The following is a 19,863-nucleotide window of genomic DNA, read 5'->3' as shown; positions in this document are numbered from 1 at the left end:
GGTTTGACTATGATGGATGAGCAAATATGTTGACATTGTATAGATGCGGTGGCAGCAGAATAGGGGAGGAGACTGTGCCAAGAAGCAATTACAAATCTGACCTTTAAAATATGGTGCCCTTGCACTAGTGTTAGTGTGCACTTTTGTAATTTCACACATCGAGAATCTATATCTATATCTATATCTATATATCTATCTATATCTATATACCAATATAAAAAGTTTAAAGGGGCAGATTCAACTAATGTCGGCCATCAAACCAGGCCAATTCAACGACTCAAGTTGCTTCAATTGTGAGTGCTTAAAATATTTAGCGTGCATTAATACCATATCAAATATTAGCTCCAGCGTATATCAAATAATATCCTACCTAAGATATGCATGCAATTAATATACTGCCTAATATTAGGTGCATCGCACGCGGGCATTTAGTAGTGAGTATAAATACATGGTTGCCCAAGCCGTTTGTGATATGCACCAATAGTACATTGCATTGTTAGAGTAGAGAACAAAGTAAATCGGGGCTGTCGAATACAATGCGGAACATGCGAGGCTTTTCTTCGGTGTTTGCGGTGGCTTTGCTTGCAGGGGTTTTCCTCGCTTCCCTTCCTTCAGGTATGTCTTTGTATATATGTGGTTTTGTATGTATCTGTATTTAGATGTTTCTGCAAGTATGTATTACTGAATTTTGATTTAAATGACCCCTTCTTGCCGGGTTCTACTATATTTTGTCTTCTATAAAGTAGAGCGTGTTTGTAAAGCAGTTGTATGTTTGTACTGTTTTTAATATATGACCCATACATTCTTGTCGGGTTCTACTATCAAAGCAATAATACAAGGGTCTGTTTAGGACACATCTAGATGTGACATAGTTATGTCACATCTAACCTGATGTCCACTATGTTTGTGGTCTATTTCTTTTTGTCCCAGCTTTTTTTCTGTTCTTTGTTGCTGCGTTATTTGTGGGAGCTTAGATGTGACATCCTTAGAAAACATCTAGATGTGAATTAGACAAACTGATAATACAATTGTTGGATATGTATATTGATACCGTTAAGGTTTCATAACTATATCCACGGGAAAAAGGTTTCATAGCTACATCCCGCGAAAAACAATGGTTTCATATCCACACGAAGAGTTCCATCGAAAGTATTGTGACATCGACCAACATATATGCCTTTCACTTAGTTTGCTGGTTTATTGTGGTCAATATTATGTTTAAAGTACAGTAGATTTTAACCATTTTTATATCTGGATATTAATTTTCCTTAATAAATTATGGGTCTGTCTAGGACACATCTAGATGTGACATAGTTATGTCACATCTAACCTGATAAGCACTATGTTTATGGTTTATTTTTTTTTGTCCCAGCTTTTTTTTTATTTCTTGTTGCTGCATAGTTATTGGTAGGAGGTTAGATGTGACATCATTAAAAAAACATCTAGACGTGAATTAGACAAACTGATAAATTATTATACGGTGCAGGCGTGCAATCCATTGGCGTGTGCTACGGCATCATCGCAAACAACCTCCCACCGCCGAGGGAAGTGGTGCAGCTCTACAGGTCCAAGGGCATCACCAACATGCGTATCTACTCCGTCCAGCTCCAGGCGCTCGACGCGCTCCGTGGCTCCGGGATCAGCCTCATGCTCGGCACCACCAATAATGACGTCGCCGTCCTTGCCGGCAGCCTGTCCGCCGCCACCTCCTGGGTGCAGGCCCACGTAAAGCCCTACCACAGCGCCGGGGTGACCATCCGGTACATCGCGGTCGGCAACGAGGTCACGGGCGGCGCCGCGCAGTACATCCTGGCGGCCATGCGGAACCTCAACAAGGCCCTGGCGGCGGCCGGCCTCGGCGGCGCCATCAAGGTGTCCACGGCGGTGAGGTTCGACGTGCTCACCAACTCCTACCCACCCTCCGCCGCCGTGTTCGCTCAGCCCTACATGGTCGACATCGCCCGGCACCTGGCCAGCACCAGCGCGCCGCTGCTCGCCAACGTGTACCCGTACTTTGCCTACAGCAGCAACCCGAGGGACATCAAGCTCGACTACGCGACGTTCCAGCCGGGCGCGACACCCGTGAGGGACGCCGGCACCGGGCTCGTCTACACCAACCTCTTCAACGCCATGGTCGACGCCATGTACTTCGCGCTGGAGAAGGCCGGGGCGCCGGGCGTGAGGGTGGTGGTGTCAGAGAGCGGGTGGCCGTCCGCCGGCGGCCTCGCTGCGACGCCGGAGAACGCGCGGGCGTACAACCAGGGCCTCATCAACCACGTGGCACACGGCACGCCCAAGAAGCCTGGACCCATGGAGGCATACGTGTTTGCCATGTTCAACGAGAACCAGAAGCCCGGGGCTGAGACAGAAAGGCACTTTGGGCTCTTCTACCCCAACAAAACGCCGGTGTACCCCATTAATTTCGCAGGAGCAACATTGGCGGCGGCCAACCACACGAACTCGTATGGATTCGGTGGACACTAGAGATTAATTGATGCACGTTTACTAACATAATAATATGCTTGTAATAAAGAGAATAAAAAATAGTATGGAATAAATTACGCATACTGGCAAACATCTTCTCTGCCTAATCTCTTCTATATCTCTATATCTGTCTCTAGAGACCATATCATGACACCATGATTTTACATTGTTCTCACTTCATTTTCATTCTTTAAATTTTCAAAACCCAAAAACTCCAAGTAGGTGTTTGAGTTTTCCCATTGAAATGTTTTGATTGTAAAAAGGTTTATTGGATAAGATCTACAAATAAACTCAAGAACTTAATTGTGATCTATAACCAACTTTTGAGCAATTTTTCATGGCCTTGTATTTCAAATCTAGCTTATACACATTAAATACCCAGAAATCTATTTATATTTAGGAACGGAGGGAGTAGATTAAATGTACATGAATAGGAGAAGAGACCACCAAGAAACAATTACAAACCTATCCTTTATAATATGGCGCCCTTACACTAGTGTCAGTGTGCACTTGTGTAATTCCACACACCGGGAATCAATATCTATTCTATATACCAATATAGAAAGACCCAACGAGGCTCATGCAGCTAATCTGGGCCTCAAACCAGATCAATCCAACGACTTAAGCCTCTCCATTGGTGAGCGGTCAACATGTTTAGCATGCAATTAATACCATATCAAATATCAAATCCAGCATTAATCATATTAACGCGCAAACAATATCTTACCTAAGATATGTGTACAATTAATATACTATCTAATATCAAAAGATACACATTTACTAGCGAGTATAAATACATGGTTGCCCCAGCCAGTTTGTGATATGCACCTGTACACTCGTAGTACATTGCATTGTTAGAGTAGAGAGCAGAGGAGATCAGGGCTGTTTGGATACGATGCTGAGAACGCGAGGCTTTTACCCGTTGCTTGTACTGGCGTTGCTTGCCGGAGTCTTCCTCGCTTCCCTTCCTTCAGGTATGTTTTTGTATCTAGGTGGTTTTGTATGTACATGTATTTAGATGTTTTTGTATGTACGTATTCAGAGGTATGAAGTGGACCTGTGAGATAATGCATTTTTGGGTAGAAGTAGAGCATGTATTACTGCATTTTGATTTAAATGTGCCCTTCTTGCCGGGTTCTACTATAGCCATGTTGGTAAAGCTGCTGTATTTATATACAGTTTTTGATATACGAATCATTTCTTGTTGGGTTCTACTATCAAGGCGGTAATAAAATTGCCGGATATGTATATTGATGCCGTTAAGGTTTCATAGCTACATCCATGGGGAAAAGGTTTCATGGCCACATCCCGCGAGAAACAAAGGCTTCATATCTACATGTAGAGTTCCATCAAAGTATTGTGACACAGACCAATCAATCTCTTTCACTTAGTTTGCTGGTTTAATCTGTCGTCAAAATTATGTTCAAATTATAGAGGATTTTAGCTACCTTTTGGGATAGATTTATTAGAGAGGAGCAGAGCATGTTTTGTAAATTAGTTGGGTATTTATATCTTTTTAAATATGCAACCCCCCTTTTTTTGAGGTTCTGCTACCAAATTGATAACAGATTTGTCTGTATCATTACGGTTTCGTATATAAATTCACGAGAAAGAGTTGCATAGCCATACCCCCACAAAAATAATGTTTCATAGCCACAACCTCCCTAAAAAATTGTATCATAGCCACATGTTGGGTTCCACCGAAGTATTAATTGTCTTTCACTTATAGTGCCGTATATAAATTTCAATGAATGTCTTTTTGAAAGTATCTGTTGAGTTTAGTGGTAAATTTGTATTTGGTATGATGTACTAATGTGTAAATTATAAATGTCAGGAGGACAAGAGTGTAAAGAAGGAAGAGAGAGATAAGGAAAGGAATGGACGGCAGCTCATGATGTTGCTCCAGTTCTCTGTATTGTGAACTCCTCTCTCAAATCCCCTCTCAAATCCCTAGTTGATTCACACCAAAATTCGTTTCTTTTTGAGGGATTCAACATGGTATCAAAGCAATCGGTCCTGGACCTGGATTTGATCTGATTAAGTTTGCTGCTCGTCGTGGTCGTAAGCGGCTATCCGCCTTTGTGCGTGGCAGCCAAACTTCGCCAAGGTCACCGTCGTCCTCGTGCGGGGCTGCATCTTCCGGCTGCGCCGCAGTGCCTTTGTGCCGCCGTCCTCTTGGCAGGCGGCATCCTCCTGCTGTTCCGCTCCACGTTGCCTTTGTGCTGCTCCGCTGCCGTCGTTGTGGTGTACAGGTCTGAACTCTAAAGTGTTCCTGTGTTGCACTAAGTAGGAACTGCCACGGACCAGTTGGTATTGCCTTTTCTCTCAATAAGGTAGACGTGTTTTTAGTCCAGCAGCCTGTGGTGGATTGAATCTTCCTGCTTTGTGGTAACTCGGTGTAGAGAGGATTGAACTGTGTGAAGGATTGTAGCTGTTCGTTTTTTCCAGAAATACACTAATTGTTCAGTGGTCATGGGAGATACCAGTAGGGATTCCGGTATTGAGAAATTGTGTGAAAGTATGCAGCGTATGATTTCACAGCTGATGGAGCAGGCACAAACAAAGACAAGCAGTACTTCTGAAATTTTGAAGACCCTGGAACCCAATCCTGTCAGGTTAACTGGTCCGGGTGATTTTTTTTAGCTGGTCTCGGAACGCCACATTGATTCTGGAGTCACATGGACTTCAGAAATTTTTGAAGGACGATGAAAAAAACCAACGGATGTCACACAAGAGCAATGGGATCAGAATCAAAAGCGAGTTATGGTATGGCTGTTGGGGTCGATGGAGAAGACTGTTAGGGAACAAGTTGAAGGGTTTCAGTCTGCAGCTGAGGTGTGGACAAGCATTGAGAAACAGTTCTCAGGAAAATCGAACAAGATGCAAGTCAGTAGGATTTTCCATGAATTGAGGCAGATCAAGCAAGAGCAGAAGACAGTGACTGAATTTGCGGGAGAAATCAAGAAACTCTATAGAGACCTGGAGTATTTTAGACCATTTAAGGCACATGATCCCAGGGACGTACCCCTCCTTCGAGAGTGGTTTGAACCATTGTTGGTTCAGACTTTTCTTGATGGTCTGAACTCAGAGTTCAATCTCCGTTCCCAACTCATACAAGCCACAGCAGATTGGCCTACATTGGATCAAGCCATCTCAAGTATACTTGAGGAAGAAACACGGCTGGCCAATCAGATCACAACTTCACAAACAAATGTTGATAGCAGAGCTGCACTATCTTCAGTTAAGCAAATTCAGTCTCCTGGTACTTCAAGAAATGAGCAAGCAAATGCTACTGGATTCGACTACACGAGAAAGCCTAAGATGGTGTGTGACCACTGTAAAAAACCAGGCCATTTGAAGAAGAGTTGTTTTGATATAGTTGGTTATCCTCCTGGATGGCAACCGAAACAATTTAACAGATTCACTAGTGGCGGTAGTAATGCAAGAAGACCAGATCGAGCTCATCTTACTTTACTTGGGGGAGAACGGTTTGCTGTAACAGCCCAAGCACTTGAAGAATTTAAAGGCAAACTTATGGCAAATACTTCAGAAGGCCCTGCTGAAGCTACATCTGATGCTCATTCTGGGAAAGGTACGAAGAATTTTTTAACATCTTGGATAATTGATTCAGGGGCCACAAATCACATGACAGGCTCATCTAAGAACTTTTCATCATATACCCCTTGTTCTCGAAGGGATAGGGTACGCATAGCTGATGGATCCTTAGCTCCGATAATGGGTTATGGGAACGTTAATTGTACTCCATCTCTGTCCTTAAGCCCAGTCTTGCATGTCCCTAATTTGCCAGTGGACCTCTTGTCAGTTAGTTCAATTACAAACTCACGTAATTGCAAGGCATCCTTCGACCCTCACTCATGTACATTTCAGGATCTGAAGACAAGAAGAAATCTTGGGACTGGAATTGAGCACGACAACCTCTACTACCTTACCAATGCCTCATCTCCATCTCCATATGCCCTCAGTATGATGAATAGCTTGACCACTGATGAATTCCTACTGATGCATTATAGACTAGGGCATCTGTCATTCCAAGCCCTTGGTCGCATGTTTCCATCTCAAGTTAAAAATTATTGTAAGGAGAAGCTTTTGTGTGATGTGTGTGAACTGGCTAAACACACTAGAACCAATTATCCTAGTAGTAATGAGAGAAGTAAGATACCTTTTGATGTGGTGCATTCAGATGTATGGGGTCCATCAGTTGTAACGGCCCTCACAGGGGATAGATATTATGTGACCTTCATTGATGGTTTTAGTAGGTGCACATGGTTGTACCTCCTAAAGCATAAATCTGAAGTTCTCCCTGCATTCAAAGATTTTTTTTAATATGGTGCGTAACCAGTTTGGCATGAATGTGAAAATATTACGCTCCGATAATGGTACCGAATATATCAATGGTAAATTTAGTAATTTCTTGTCTTCTTATGGTATTATACATCAAACAACTTGTGTGAATACTGCAGAACAAAATGGGGTGGCAGAGAGAAAGAATAGACATCTACTGGAAGTTGCTCGAGCTCTCATGTTTATGATGAATGTGCCAAAATTCCTTTGGGGAGAAGCGGTCAAAACTGCTGCCTATCTAATAAACCGTATGCCTTCTAGAGTTCTGGGCCATAAGACTCCTATTGAATGTTTGTATGGCTCTAACTCATTTATTGTGCCACCAAAAATATTTGGATGTACCTGTTTTGTTCATGATTACGGGAGTTCAGCAGGAAAACTTGATCCAAGAGCCGTCAAATGTATCTTTGTGGGCTATTCTTCCACAAAAAAGGGATATCGGTGTTGGTCGCCTACTGAAAGGAGATTCTTTGTGAGTATGGATGTTACCTTTCACGAAAAAGAACCATTCTATTCCTTAAAAGGGAATGACAATGGTACAGGAAACAAGGGGGAGAATATCATAGGAGAGAACAATGATAGGGGAACTGTAATAATACCTATTGGGGATATCATACGCTCAGAAGATGAAATCGAGGGGGAGGAAACTACCAATACAAATGTAGAAGGTGATAATACATTAATATCTGAAGCGTATGAAAATTTTTCAGGTCAAGAGGAGATGGAAACAGAAGATGGGGAAGGTTTACCTCAGGAAGTTGATGAAGAAGTTGTGAATCAATCACAAGTACTAGAGGAGGCACCAACAAGTGAAGAAATGGGCCATGATGAGGGTGATGTTGAAGGTACTGAAACCCATATACCATCCTCTAGTACTCAAACAAATGATGAGCCAATTGCCTTACGAAAGAAAAAAAAGAAAAGTAGATGTACCCGCGCGTCTGAAGGATTGTGTTGGATATAAATATGATTTTGCAAAATTTGTTTCGTATGACAGGTGTACTTCCTCTTTTAGGAGCTTTATTGCATCCTTGGATTCCATATCAGTACCTAAAGATTGGAAGGATGCAGTGAATGATCCTAAATGGAAAGCAGCAATGTTGGAGGAAATGTATGCTCTAGAAAAGAATAATACATGGCAATTGGTAGAATGGCCGAAGGGCAAGGAACCAGTCGGATGCAAATGGGTTTATACCATTAAGTGTAACCCTGAAGGTAAAATAGAAAGGTATAAAGCTCGGTTGGTGGCCAAAGGCTACACACAGACTCATGGTGTTGATTATGAGGAAACATTTGCCCCTGTAGCAAAAATGAATACAGTAAGAACTTTGATATCTTGTGCAGCTAATCTTGGATGGAATTTGTTTCAGATGGATGTAAAAAATGCATTCTTACATGGAGACCTTCAGGAGGAAATTTATATGCATATACCACCAGGTTTCAACACGGTACAAACTGAAGGAAAGGTCTTGAAACTCCGCCGTTCACTGTATGGCCTAAAACAATCTCCTCGTGCGTGGTTCGGTCGGTTTAGAAAAGCTATGCTGAAATTGGGTTTCAGCCAGAGCAATGCCGACCATACTTTATTTTATAAAAGATGTGGTGGAAAATTGACGATATTAATTGTCTATGTTGATGATATTGTTATTACAGGAGATGATGATCAAGGTATTGAAAGAGTGAAGCAACATTTGAGGAACGAGTTCGAAGTCAAGGATCTAGGAGAAATGAGGTACTTTCTTGGAATTGAAGTCTCACGAAGCTCAAGAGGTATCTATCTATCTCAAAGAAAATATGTGCTAGATCTGTTGTCAGAAACTGGTATGTCTGGGTGTCGTCCAGCATTAACACCAATTGAACAAAACCACCGATTGACTAGTGAGTCAGGGGAACCTGTTGACCGGGAACAATATCAGAGACTTGTTGGCCGTTTGATCTATTTATCGCATACCCGTCCTGATATAGCTTTTGCCGTAAGCGTGGTGAGCCAGTTTATGCATAGTCCTAAAACTCACCACATGGATGCAGTAAATCAAATCATTCGGTATTTAAAGGGGTGCCCAGGTCGAGGTTTATTGTATAAGTCAAGTGGCAATTTACAAATAGAATGTTATACTGATGCTGATTGGGCCGGTTCATTAGATGATAGAAGGTCTACGTCAGGATACTGTACGTTTGTTGGAGGAAACATAGTTACTTGGCGTAGTAAGAAACAAAATGTTGTTGCAAGGTCCACTGCAGAAGCATAATTCAGAGCTATGGCTCATGGAGTATGTGAAGTCTTATGGCTAAAAATCATACTGATGGAGTTGGGTCTATTCGAGGCAAGACCATTGATGATGTATTGTGATAATAAGGCTGCGCTAGATATAGCACATAACCCGGTTCAACATTGTAGAACAAAGCACATAGAAATTGACCAACACTTTATCAAAGAGAAACTTGACCAAGGAATAATATGTATGCATTATGTGAGCTCTTCAAACCAACTAGCGGATATTTTGACCAAAGGTCTCGCTGAAAAAGTGTTTTCTAGCTTATGTAGCAAGATGGGGTTATATGATGTGTTTGCCCCATCTTGAGGGGGAGTGTTGAGTTTAGTGGTAAATTTGTATTTGGTATGATGTACTAATGTGTAAATTATAAATGTCAGGAGGACAAGAGTGTAAAGAAGGAAGAGAGAGATAAGGAAAGGAATGGACGGCAGCTCATGATGTTGCTCCAGTTCTCTGTATTGTGAACTCCTCTCTCAAATCCCCTCTCAAATCCCTAGTTGATTCACACCAAAATTCGTTTCTTTTTAAGGGATTCAACAGTATGCATACTCTTTTAGACATATTTGCTCAAGATTAACTAATGTATCCTAATCAATGTACTACCTCCGTTTGAATTTACAAGGATTATTTGATTTGTCTTTAGTAAAATATTTTTAAGCCCGACTAAATATATCAACAGAAAATTAACATCAACAGCTTCATATAAATACAATATATGAAAATATAAGTCATTGTTACATCTAGTGATCTTGATTTACTCATGTAGATGTGGTTTTTTTTAATAAACTCATTCAAACTGTAAAAGGTTTGATTTTAAGACAACCGAAATGAGCCTTGTAAAACGGAGGTAGTATGCTTTTTTTATTATTTATTTCCCCTGATTTCATTCTTCGGTGCAGGCGTGCAATCCATCGGCGTGTGCTACGGTATCATCGCAAACAACCTCCCGCCGCCGAGGGAAGTGGTGCAGCTCTACAGGTCCAAGGGCATCACCAACATGCGCATCTACTCTGTCCAGCACCAGGCGCTCCACGCGCTCCGTGGCTCCGGCATCAGCCTCATGCTCGGCACCACCAATAACGACGTCGCCGTCCTTGCCGGCAGCCGGTCCGCCGCCACCTCCTGGGTGCGGGCCAACGTAAAGCCCTACCACAGCGCCGGGGTGACCATCCGGTACATCGCGGTCGGCAACGAGGTCACGGGCGGCGCCGCGCAGCGCATCCTCGCCGCCATGCGGAACTTCAACAAGGCCCTCGCAGCGGCTGGCCTTGGCGGCATCAAGGTGTCCACCGCGGTGAGGTTCAACGTGCTCACCAACTCCTTCCCGCCCTCCGCCGCCGTGTTCGCTCAGCCCTACATGGTCGACATCGCCCGGCACCTGGCCAGCACCAGGGCACCGCTACTCGCCAACGTGTACCCGTACTTTGCCTACAGCAACAACCCGAGGGACATCAAGCTCGACTACGCGACGTTCCAGCCGGGCGCCACACCGGTGAGGGACGCCGACAGCGGGCTCGTCTACAAGAACCTCTTCAGCGCCATGGTCGATGCCATGTACGCGGCGCTGAAGAAGGCGGGGGCGCCGAGCGTGAGGGTGGTAGTGTCGGAGAGCGGGTGGCCATCCGCCGGCGGGCTCGCGGCGACACCGGAGAATGCGCGGGCGTACAACCAGGGCCTCATCAACCATGTGGCACACGGCACGCCCAAGAAGCCTGGCCCATGGAGGCGTACGTGTTCGCCATGTTCAACGAGAACCAGAAGCCCGGGGTTGAGACTGAGAGGCACTTTGGCCTCTTCTATCCCAACAAAACGCGGGTGTACCCCATCAATTTCAGAGGAAGATTGGTTGCGGCCAACCACACAAACTCCCATGGGCTTGGTGGACACTAGACTGATGAACATTTCGTAACATAATAATATACTGGTAGAGAGAATAAAAAATATTATCAAATCAATCATGCATAATGGCAAACATGGAACCCCTTCCCCTCCTCGGGCTCTCGCGACCGCGTCGCCCCCGCGAGCGACCGGCCGCGCCCCGATCTCCTTCTCCAGCGACCCTCCCTCCTCCTTCCCTCCCCGCCGCCGGGCCTGGCCTGTGCGACGCTGGCGGCGGCGGCCCCCTCGCAATTCCCCTCTCGGCACTCCTCTGGCGCGGGACGGAGCGGGCTGGGGGGTGTCCCTAGGCGGCGGCGGTCCGGCGTGGCGGCGGGGTCCTGGCGCTGCGCGGGCGGATGGCTGGGCGGTGGCGTCGTCGTTGGCGGCGGGGTAGCGCGGTGGCGCGTTCTGGCGGCGCCCGCTCAGCCCAGATCTAGGCCCTTCGGGCCCCATCTGGGCCCGGGCGAGCTGGCGGTGGGGTGCGGCTGCGGCGCGTCCACCAGGAGGCGGGGGGAGGCGAAGAACGGCAGGGTGCTGGCGGCGCCATCGCCGGCTTGCTGCAGCGTGGCGGCGGGGCTTAGCGGGCCCGTTTCGGGCCTGGCCGGGCCAGGGGTGACCTGGCATGCCCTACTGCCGCGTCCGGACGGCTACCGCGACGGTGCCGGAGGTTCTGGCCTCCCGCACAACGGCGGTGGAGGTGGTTCCCTCCTGTTCGGCTTCGGTGTTGCTTCTCCCTCCGCGGGGCGCTTCTCTCCGGTCCTTTTGGCCTCGTGTTGGTGTCCGCAGTGAGGTGGCGTGGGTGGCGGCGCAACCGTGATGATGCATGGTGGTGGACGGTGGTCTGGCTGGTCGGCTCCGGTCCGTTGGGCGGTGGGGATGGAGTGCGGGAGAAATCCTTGCCGGTTCTTCGGCTTCGATGCGGTGACACCTGCGGGTGCCACCATTCCTCCCTGAAGGGTGTCGGTGATATCCATCCCCCACCTCCCTCCGCGTGCCGGGGGAAACTCTAGGACATGTCCGGGCAGCAGCGTCGTCGGCGTCGCATTCCTTCTTGGAGGTGCTGCTTGGTACGCGGTGGTTCGGAGCCTCAGGTTGTGGTGGTTTGTGTCTGGAGGGCGTCGCGGTGGCGGGTCATCCACGCTTTGTCGAGCTGCCGTTGTTGGCATTTGTTTCTTCTTCTTTTTTTGAGGCTTGCTGTGCTGTTCGCCCCAGCTCTCCTTGTATAGGTGTTGGTTGCTTTGGAATACAAAACGGGGGACACCCTTTTTCGGTAACATCCTCTCTGCCTAATCTCTTCTCTAACTCTATCTATCTTTAAGACCATATCATGGCACCATGCTTTTACATTGTTCTCACTTCATTTTCATTCTTTAAAATTTCAAAACCCAAAAACACCGGATAGTGAACACGAAATTTTAATAAGTGGGCTCACGCATTATCAGGCTCGCTCGCCGGACCACATTCGAGCCCATAAGTATCAAAATTCCGTTGGCACTTGGGCCGTCCTGTACCCCCAATTCGTGCGGCTCGCTCGCTCGACGCTGCACACGTGACACGACCGCCTGTGTCTCACAAAAAAGGAAAAAAGTCCAAAATAAATCTTAAAGTTGTAGACGAAAGCTAAATCAAATCCTGAACTTTGAATCCCGAAAATTGACACTCTGAACTTGTAATCCTGGTCTATTTTGAACCCTATACCTGTTTGCCACACCGGGAATAATACAATCCCGGCCGGGATAACCAGCTACTCTCACGGGCAAGAATTTGGGCCGGCCCACTATAGCACAACATGAATTCATGAAGCTTAAAAAATGTTCACACATTTCTAAAATTGTTCAGAAGTTAAAAAATGTTTCTGTTTTATATTTTTGGCACGAATTCAATTCATTTTGTGTTTTAGAAAATATATTTGGAATTATGAAATTCTATTCGCATTTTAAAAAACTGTTCGTGATTTCAAAAAATTCACATTTATCAAAAAATGTTTAGAATTCCAACAGTTTTTCACATGCTATGAAACATGTTTCGGATTTTCAGAATTGTGTCATATTTTTTGAATAATGTTTTTGAAATCTCATAAATTATTTTGTAAATAATATTTTTAAAAAATGTTTCGGATTGTTGGCTGTGGACTTGACTGGGCCGGCACACAAGACATAATGAGAGTATTTGTTTTCCTATCACGCACCATAAAAATTCTTTCTTTCTTTTTCTTGACGCGCGGCGTAATAACTTCGAAAGAGAAAAAAATGCCGTGGAGTCAAACTTGGGACCTGGAAGGTTTGATCTGATTTCACTAGCCACTGCACCAGACGACTGTGACTGAAAAAATAAGAGGCCAAAAATATTTAATCCGAAACCAAAGCGTGACACGACCGCCCACCGCCCGTGACGGTTTAGCTTTCGCCTATAAATTCATGGTTTGTTTTGGACTTTTTCAAAAAAAAACGTGACAGGACCACCCGGAGCTCCTGCTCTGCTCGCCGCCGCAGCAAGCATTCCACCTGCCGCCTTCATCCACGCTCTCACCGCCACGGCCGCACCACCACCCTCGCCGACTAAATCCATCAGGCCTCCCACCGCTCGGAGCCGCCGCCCGTCGCCGGGCGTGTCCTCGACCTCGCTTCTCTAGGGACCGCTTGACCTACCGCCGGATAGATGCTGGGCACGCGCCCGTCTGTCCTACCTCCGTCGGGGCGGGTCGTCCTCAGATTCATCGGCCGCGGCGATCCTGTCTTCTCCTCCTCCTCAGATTCATCCCTATTCTCCTTCGAGTCTTCGAGCTCCTCGCTCCCGCATGTCGATGGTGAACTATCTCAATGTTAGATTGGGTTTGCGTGGAATCCTTGCTAATGTAGTATAGTTCGATTGGATGCTGCATTAGCCCAGTGGAATCTTGCCCTTTCGAGATTGATAACAATGAGTCAGTGACATCCAGTAGCAGGAGTATGTGACACCAAAAATTCCTCACTGTTTCCATTGCAGTACTTGGAGTATTACTAGCTACTTAGGATTGATTAGCATTTGAGAATATGAGAGGCAATAACAATTTATCATGCTATTTTCCTCTGATGTGAAATGTGATGTGAGCATCCATTTTTTATACTGTACTAACATTCTGTATTCTATTCAGCATGTCATGTTCAGTTAATCAGTTGGACGCTGGATCATAGCAGCTGTTGTGTTACCCTATGAGTATATCATCGTAATGTTGCCGTTTTCACATTTACTGTCACCACTTTGTCCATATATTTTTCATTAGCTTAATGGAGTGTAAACTTCTGGAATTGGCTCTTACCATCCTGCTTGCTGGTTACTAAAGGTTGCATAATTCAGAATTCAGATGACCTGATCAACTGATGCACCGTTTTCTTCCTACATCTTGGCATTTCAGCAATGGAACAAGTCAAAGCTATATACAGTGAACTACTTTTGAAATTGCTTCATACTCGAGCCAAACTCATCTGAAATGGGTTAGAATAAATGAATAAATGGCGTGCATTGATACACACAGAGGCCAGCGGTTTATCTCTTTTTTGGAAAGAAAAAAACAAACCGAAGTGGGTTAGAAAACGTCTGCAATATCCTTTTTAATCTGAGTTTATGGCATGAAGTTTCAGGTTCAAGCTCTGGTGTAAAAGTAGCAATATGTACTTAGAAATTAGAATATAGACCAGAAATTTTTACTTCCATTTCTACTTGCAAATAGTTCAAGCTCTGATGTCAAAGTCACCGGAGTATCTTTCTCTCTTTCATTTGAGCTTTACTGTTGGTGTTGGGAGTTATTCTCTCGAAATTTTTTTTTTGGTATAAATCATGGTAATTAAGAATATTGACCATGACATGGAAATGTTATTAATACTCCGTCCTATCTCGGGAATAAGAGAGAGACTCTTCAGATTATTGCCTTGGGAATATAAGAAGTCTGCATGCAATGCACGCTTAAATGACTATACTTTTGACCTGGACGCTCCTTCATAAGTACACAGATTAAGACCGAACCACCATTCCCTTGATACATTCTGCTGCAGCTCTCCAACCTTCAGCACCGCAGTGAGCTTCTTCTGCGAAGCTTGTTCAGGTTTGCAATTTATTTACTCTTCAACGCCTGCATAGAACATCAGTATTTGTTTTTTGGTTTTATCGTTGTTTTTTGGTTTCCTTTTATTTCTGCTGATTGTCAGCAACTGGTAGGATATAGAAATCAGTCTCGTTATACAGTGATAGGAATTTCAGAAACTGAATGTTCTATGGTGTTTAACCATCAGTGATTTCAGAGAAATATTTCATGCATCAGAAAATTATGGTTGACACAGTTTCTTCTGCCAAGTTGCTCTCTTTGTTTACAATTTAGTCATTTCTTTCCTTCTACCACGCCTGCATAGAGCAGCAGTATTTGTTTTTGTATCTTATTAGTTGTTTTGCTTTCTTTTTATTTCTGCAGAATTTCAGAAACTGATATAAAAATAGTCATGTTGTACATTGATAGGAATTTCAGAAACTGATTGTTCTATGGTTATTAATCAGTGTTTTATTTCCCATGAGCACAGAAACCTTCTTGTATTCCCAAGGCATTAATGGCTTTTGAGTTCTTCATAATCTTGCTCTCAAATTCGTTGAAGAAACTGGTACCGAAATACATCCTACTCGCACAATCTAATCTATTTCTATGCATTGATCTTTGATCTGTTTGGCCGCTTGAACACCTGCTTTCAACCACTGCTTAATCTTCGTCGCAGAGGCTGCCAGGCAAGTTCGCTAGGGTGTTCGACGGCCATGAGCCCTTTGAAGTGAAGTTGCGGGAGGCCGGGCGCTGGCATCGCTTGTGGGACGTGGAAGTTGTGTTCGACGCCGAGGGCCACATTTACCTGGGGCGCGGCTGGGAGCAGTTCGCCGGCGCTCATGATCTGCGGCTCGGGCACTTCCTCGTCCTAAGCTATGACGGCTGCCACGCCATGCTCACCGTGAAGGTGTTTGACGGGAGCATGTGCCGCAGGCATTACCAGAACGACAGTGATGCTAGTATGCGGCTCTTCTTGCTTTTCTTTGTCTTCCTCTCAATATGGTGGTTGTAGCTTCTAAGAATAAGTTAAAGAAGCCTTTATTGCATTTCTCCAGGCAGTGGAAGCAGCGGCGACAGTGGCAACACCTTGGTAACCTTCTTCTGCCATGTTCCACTCTTTGCTTGAAATTTAGTCATGCGTCTTCTCTTCTTCAATACTGTAGTGTTGATCTATGGACAGAGTTTCCCCCCTTCAACCATGTACCCCACTTTAGTTTGACATGAATCTTCTTACCCCATTTTCAATTACTTCAATTATTTTCAAATACTTTGCCTAGTTTCTCATCATGTACATGGTTCGACTTCTGGGACAGCAGGGAGCGGAGGGGGAAGGGCAAGTGCCACCACAGACAGAGGCAGAGGAAGGCGACGGAGAGCAGGTACCCCAGTTCTCTAAAGTCTTCACCTCTAGCAAGTTGTGCACTGTCCAATTTATGCTGCTGCCCAAATCAAGGATGCAGTTTATAAGTGTATATATGCGCTCAAAATCAAGCTCTGATGCATAGCGTAGATATTAGATGCCTGAATTATATAGATTTTTTTTACAAACACCTAATGAATGTATTAGGAATCGTATAGCAGTGCATATGTAGATGCCTGAAGTATCAACTTTGCATATATCCAGGGGGCACATAATTGCCAGTTGCATAACTGTCACTTGCAGACATCCAACATACATGCTTTGAGTAATTGCATAATTTTCAATTACTCTCTCCGTTTAAAATTAATTGAATTTCTAGGTTGGTTGTTAGTCAAATTTTCTTAAGTTTGACAAAGTCTATTGGAAAATGGCCTAAGATCGACTTACAAACAAAATTGGGGCATATGATCAAATCCCACCAAAAGGTCTTAGGCCATCATTTGGACCGCTAACGGCATGAGCTCTGCTTTTGCATTTCGAAGAGGGCATCATACTGATCTTGAATAATTTCAGGGTATCAAATTAGTTATGCAAACACCTTTGAAAAATTTCACCTGATATAATATATGATTGGTTTTATAGGGCGTATCCAAGATGAGTAATCCATGTGATTCAGATGGAAGCCAGAAGGGAAGATCTTATTGTTCTGAGAAATTGTCAGGTTAAGTTTTGTACTCAGATTATTCAGTTACCCTCCGGCACATGTTGTCTTACTGTTGAAACATTTTACAGCAGAAGACAGTCTATCTGTAGACAATTCTGTGGAGTTAGCCAATCTACAGACGCTTTCCAGTAACTATGTCTTATCAACGCAGTGCTATCTTACAAAAGCACAGAAGGTGAAAATAGACGCGCTTATAGAGAAAATTCAACCTAAATTCACAGTGCTAGTTGTACAGATGAAGAAGTCGAACGTAAAACGGCATGCTACTCTGGTACGTAAGTTTTGCCATCTGCATTTTGTATGAAAATTGCTCACTGTCTGTACCTACACACATTGTCTTGTTATATGACACTATTTAAGTCAGTCAGTGTTCTGGTTCTAACTCAAAACTCTGAACGCTATGCAACGAAATGCATATGCATTACTAAATCAACATTATCGATGCCTTTGTTACAGTCTTAGCTTCTTAACTCTTTACTACTTCAGGTATCAGATATAACAAGCATAACAGTATCACTATCCATTTTGTCCTTTTTTTCAATTAGATAATACATAAGGATTATGCACTCGAGCACTTTCCATGTGAAGATACTACTGTCATACTCCAGCTGCCTGGGAAGAACAAGGATTGGAAATGCACATTCCGCATCAGGCCATCCGGCGTGTCTGATGCTGGTCGGCGCAACCTCTTTTTGTACAACTTTGCTTGTGACAACCATATTAATGAGGGTGATATCTGCCTCTTTCAACCAATGACAAATGTGAAGCAGAAAAGGTTCATAGTGACAGTCCATGTCCTTCACAAAGAGAACATTGATCATTCCTCTGGTGGAAGAACTGACATTGGCTCAAATTACGGAAGAAAAAGGGCCAAGATGGGCGCCGTTAAGGGCAAACCACACACCGATGGTAAGTCAGCACGACACTAAGCTGTTCCCACTGCTAGGATACATGTCGCACACTTGGGTTCACATTATATATGTCTAACATATGAAAACTTGTCTGTGTGAAGAGCATGAAGTCTCTGAGGGTTCCGAGGGAGCTTCTGGGCGTCTCTTCATGCTGTCAGAGAAAGCTTGTCTAACACCAGCACAGCGGAAGAAATTGTTAAAGAAAGTTAAGAAGATTAAGTTCAAACCACCCTTTTATGTTGCTATCATGAGCAAGAGCACTGTCTGTCAGCGTGGCAGCCAAAACAATCCCATGCTAGTAAGTTCAAGGAAAACATTTCTTTTGCTTTCTATCAGTTCCTGGATTGCATCCGTATCCTTTGGTAAAATGATAAGATAAATAGGAATGAATTTGCCACGTATGTCTGCATCTGTGTCATTCTAACATTTGCCCTCTGTTATGTATATGAACAGCGCTTTGGCTCGCAGTACGCAACCAGGTATCTTGTTGAGAAGTTTTCTGGTGGCCATCCTTGTGGAAAACGTAGAGGAGTCGAGTTGGTGCTTCTGCGGGAGGGCAAGAGTAGGTCATGGCCTACCAAGCTGCGGCATAGCTCGCAAGGCTCGAGGGTTCTCAAAGGATGGCCATCTTTCGCCCGCGACAACCACCTGCGGGAGGGGGACCTCTGCCTCTTCAAGCTGCTGAAGTGTGAGGAGCTTCTGACAATGTGGGTTTACATCGTCCGCCGCTAGAAATGTTATCCTGAAGCATGTCTTGATTCTGCTGCTCCTACAACAATGTTGAACTTTGGGTCAGTCTGGGAGTGGAAAACTGTGTGGCTCGTCTCCAAAACAAGGGAGTCGTTGGGCATGAAACTCTAATCTATATCACTGGACGATTATCTTGTTGGGTTTCTTAGTTCTGTGAGACTTTGTTAATTTGAGAGTAATTTGGATGGGTCAAGTTTGAACAACCTGTGATTTGTTGCTAACTTGCTCTTGTTTGAGGGCACTGTTTTTGCTTGTGGGTTCTCACAGAATTTGAGGCAGTGCATAATGGTTGTTCAAACTGTTCTGCAACTCCTGCCGGCGATAATGGGATTTTGTCCAACATACTAGCTAATCTGCAATGACACCCAGACCCAGTAGCCAGAGTATGTGATTAGAAATTACACACTGACTCTATTACATTATTATTATCTAGTACTACTTGCCATTGTTTTAGCTGATAATGGGATTTGGTTAACATGTGAGAATATGAGAAGCTATAATGTTTTTCTCTGTTATGTGAGAGTCCACATTGATATCATGTTCAGTTAGTCAGTTATGCTGGATTATAGCTGTTGGTAATGTCTTGGTTGTGTTACCGTATTGCATCGTGAGAATATCTTTGGTTTCCATCTATTGTTAGCACTTTGTCCACAGTGATTTTTACTAACTTAGTGGGTATAAACTTCTGAAAGTGGTCCTTGCTACTTTCTGGTTACTACACGCAGTATTTAGAATTTGGAATTCACGTGACCTGATCAATGGATACAGCCGTTTTAATTTATTCAGTACTCATGGCACCAATGAAACATGTCAAAGCTATACAATGAAATAATTTTGAAATTGCTTAATATGGACCTAAAGCTACACACATCTTCTGAATGGGTTAGAATAAATGAATAAACGGTTTGCATTGATTTATGCAGAGGCCAGCGGTTTAATCTCCTTTTCATTTCAGAAAAAAAATCCAACATAGGTTAGAAGACACAATCTCCTTTGAATCTGAGTATATGGCATGGCATTTTCCGGTTCAAGCTCTGATGTGAAAGTAGCACCAA

General features: G+C 44.2%; 3 protein-coding genes and 1 pseudogene across 3 annotated transcripts; all 4 read left to right on the top strand.

Moving 5' to 3' along the window:
* The first annotated feature begins 457 nt into the window (after positions 1 to 457).
* LOC125529761 (glucan endo-1,3-beta-glucosidase GIV) lies at positions 458 to 2,575 on the top strand. The gene is made up of 2 exons (XM_087514068.1): positions 458 to 615; positions 1,487 to 2,575. Exons 1-2 carry the CDS (start codon positions 537 to 539, stop codon positions 2,482 to 2,484), a joined length of 1,077 nt encoding a protein of 358 aa, XP_087370194.1. The 5' UTR covers positions 458 to 536; the 3' UTR covers positions 2,485 to 2,575.
* A 4,449-nt stretch (positions 2,576 to 7,024) lies between these two features.
* On the top strand, positions 7,025 to 10,714 carry LOC125513148 (uncharacterized). The gene is made up of 4 exons (XM_087516075.1): positions 7,025 to 7,514; positions 8,500 to 9,015; positions 10,022 to 10,634; positions 10,693 to 10,714. The coding sequence occupies exons 1-4, from the start codon at positions 7,025 to 7,027 to the stop codon at positions 10,712 to 10,714; spliced, it is 1,641 nt and encodes a 546-aa protein (XP_087372201.1).
* On the top strand, positions 10,023 to 11,012 carry LOC147981730 (glucan endo-1,3-beta-glucosidase GIV pseudogene; annotated as a pseudogene).
* A 4,543-nt stretch (positions 11,013 to 15,555) lies between these two features.
* On the top strand, positions 15,556 to 18,790 carry LOC125529760 (B3 domain-containing protein Os03g0620400-like). Its single transcript, XM_087516074.1, has 9 exons — positions 15,556 to 15,628; positions 15,740 to 16,022; positions 16,119 to 16,153; positions 16,341 to 16,442; positions 17,066 to 17,144; positions 17,216 to 17,418; positions 17,693 to 18,056; positions 18,160 to 18,356; positions 18,512 to 18,790. The coding sequence occupies exons 1-9, from the start codon at positions 15,578 to 15,580 to the stop codon at positions 18,788 to 18,790; spliced, it is 1,593 nt and encodes a 530-aa protein (XP_087372200.1). The 5' UTR covers positions 15,556 to 15,577.
* The last annotated feature ends 1,073 nt before the right edge of the window (positions 18,791 to 19,863 follow it).

Source organism: Triticum urartu, chromosome 3A (assembly GCF_056163025.1).
Source record: "Triticum urartu cultivar PI428250 chromosome 3A, HENAU_Tu73, whole genome shotgun sequence".
NCBI classification, from domain to species: domain Eukaryota; kingdom Viridiplantae; phylum Streptophyta; class Magnoliopsida; order Poales; family Poaceae; genus Triticum; species Triticum urartu.
This window is presented reverse-complemented; position numbering and strand designations above follow the sequence as displayed.

Coding starts and splice junctions, on each gene's coding strand:
- LOC125529761 (XM_087514068.1), top strand. CDS start 537: ATGCGGAACATGCGAGGCTTTTCTTCGGTGTTTGCGGTGGCTTTGCTT. Junction 616..1,486: donor CCTCGCTTCCCTTCCTTCAG/GTATGTCTTTGT, acceptor TATACGGTGCAG/GCGTGCAATCCATTGGCGTG.
- LOC125529760 (XM_087516074.1), top strand. CDS start 15,578: ATGGCTTTTGAGTTCTTCATAATCTTGCTCTCAAATTCGTTGAAGAAA. Junction 16,023..16,118: donor CCAGAACGACAGTGATGCTA/GTATGCGGCTCT, acceptor GCATTTCTCCAG/GCAGTGGAAGCAGCGGCGAC. Junction 17,145..17,215: donor TTGTTCTGAGAAATTGTCAG/GTTAAGTTTTGT, acceptor AACATTTTACAG/CAGAAGACAGTCTATCTGTA.
- LOC125513148 (XM_087516075.1), top strand. CDS start 7,025: ATGTTTATGATGAATGTGCCAAAATTCCTTTGGGGAGAAGCGGTCAAA. Junction 7,515..8,499: donor TACCAATACAAATGTAGAAG/GTGATAATACAT, acceptor TTGTTATTACAG/GAGATGATGATCAAGGTATT. Junction 10,635..10,692: donor GTGAGGGACGCCGACAGCGG/GCTCGTCTACAA, acceptor GCGGCGCTGAAG/AAGGCGGGGGCGCCGAGCGT.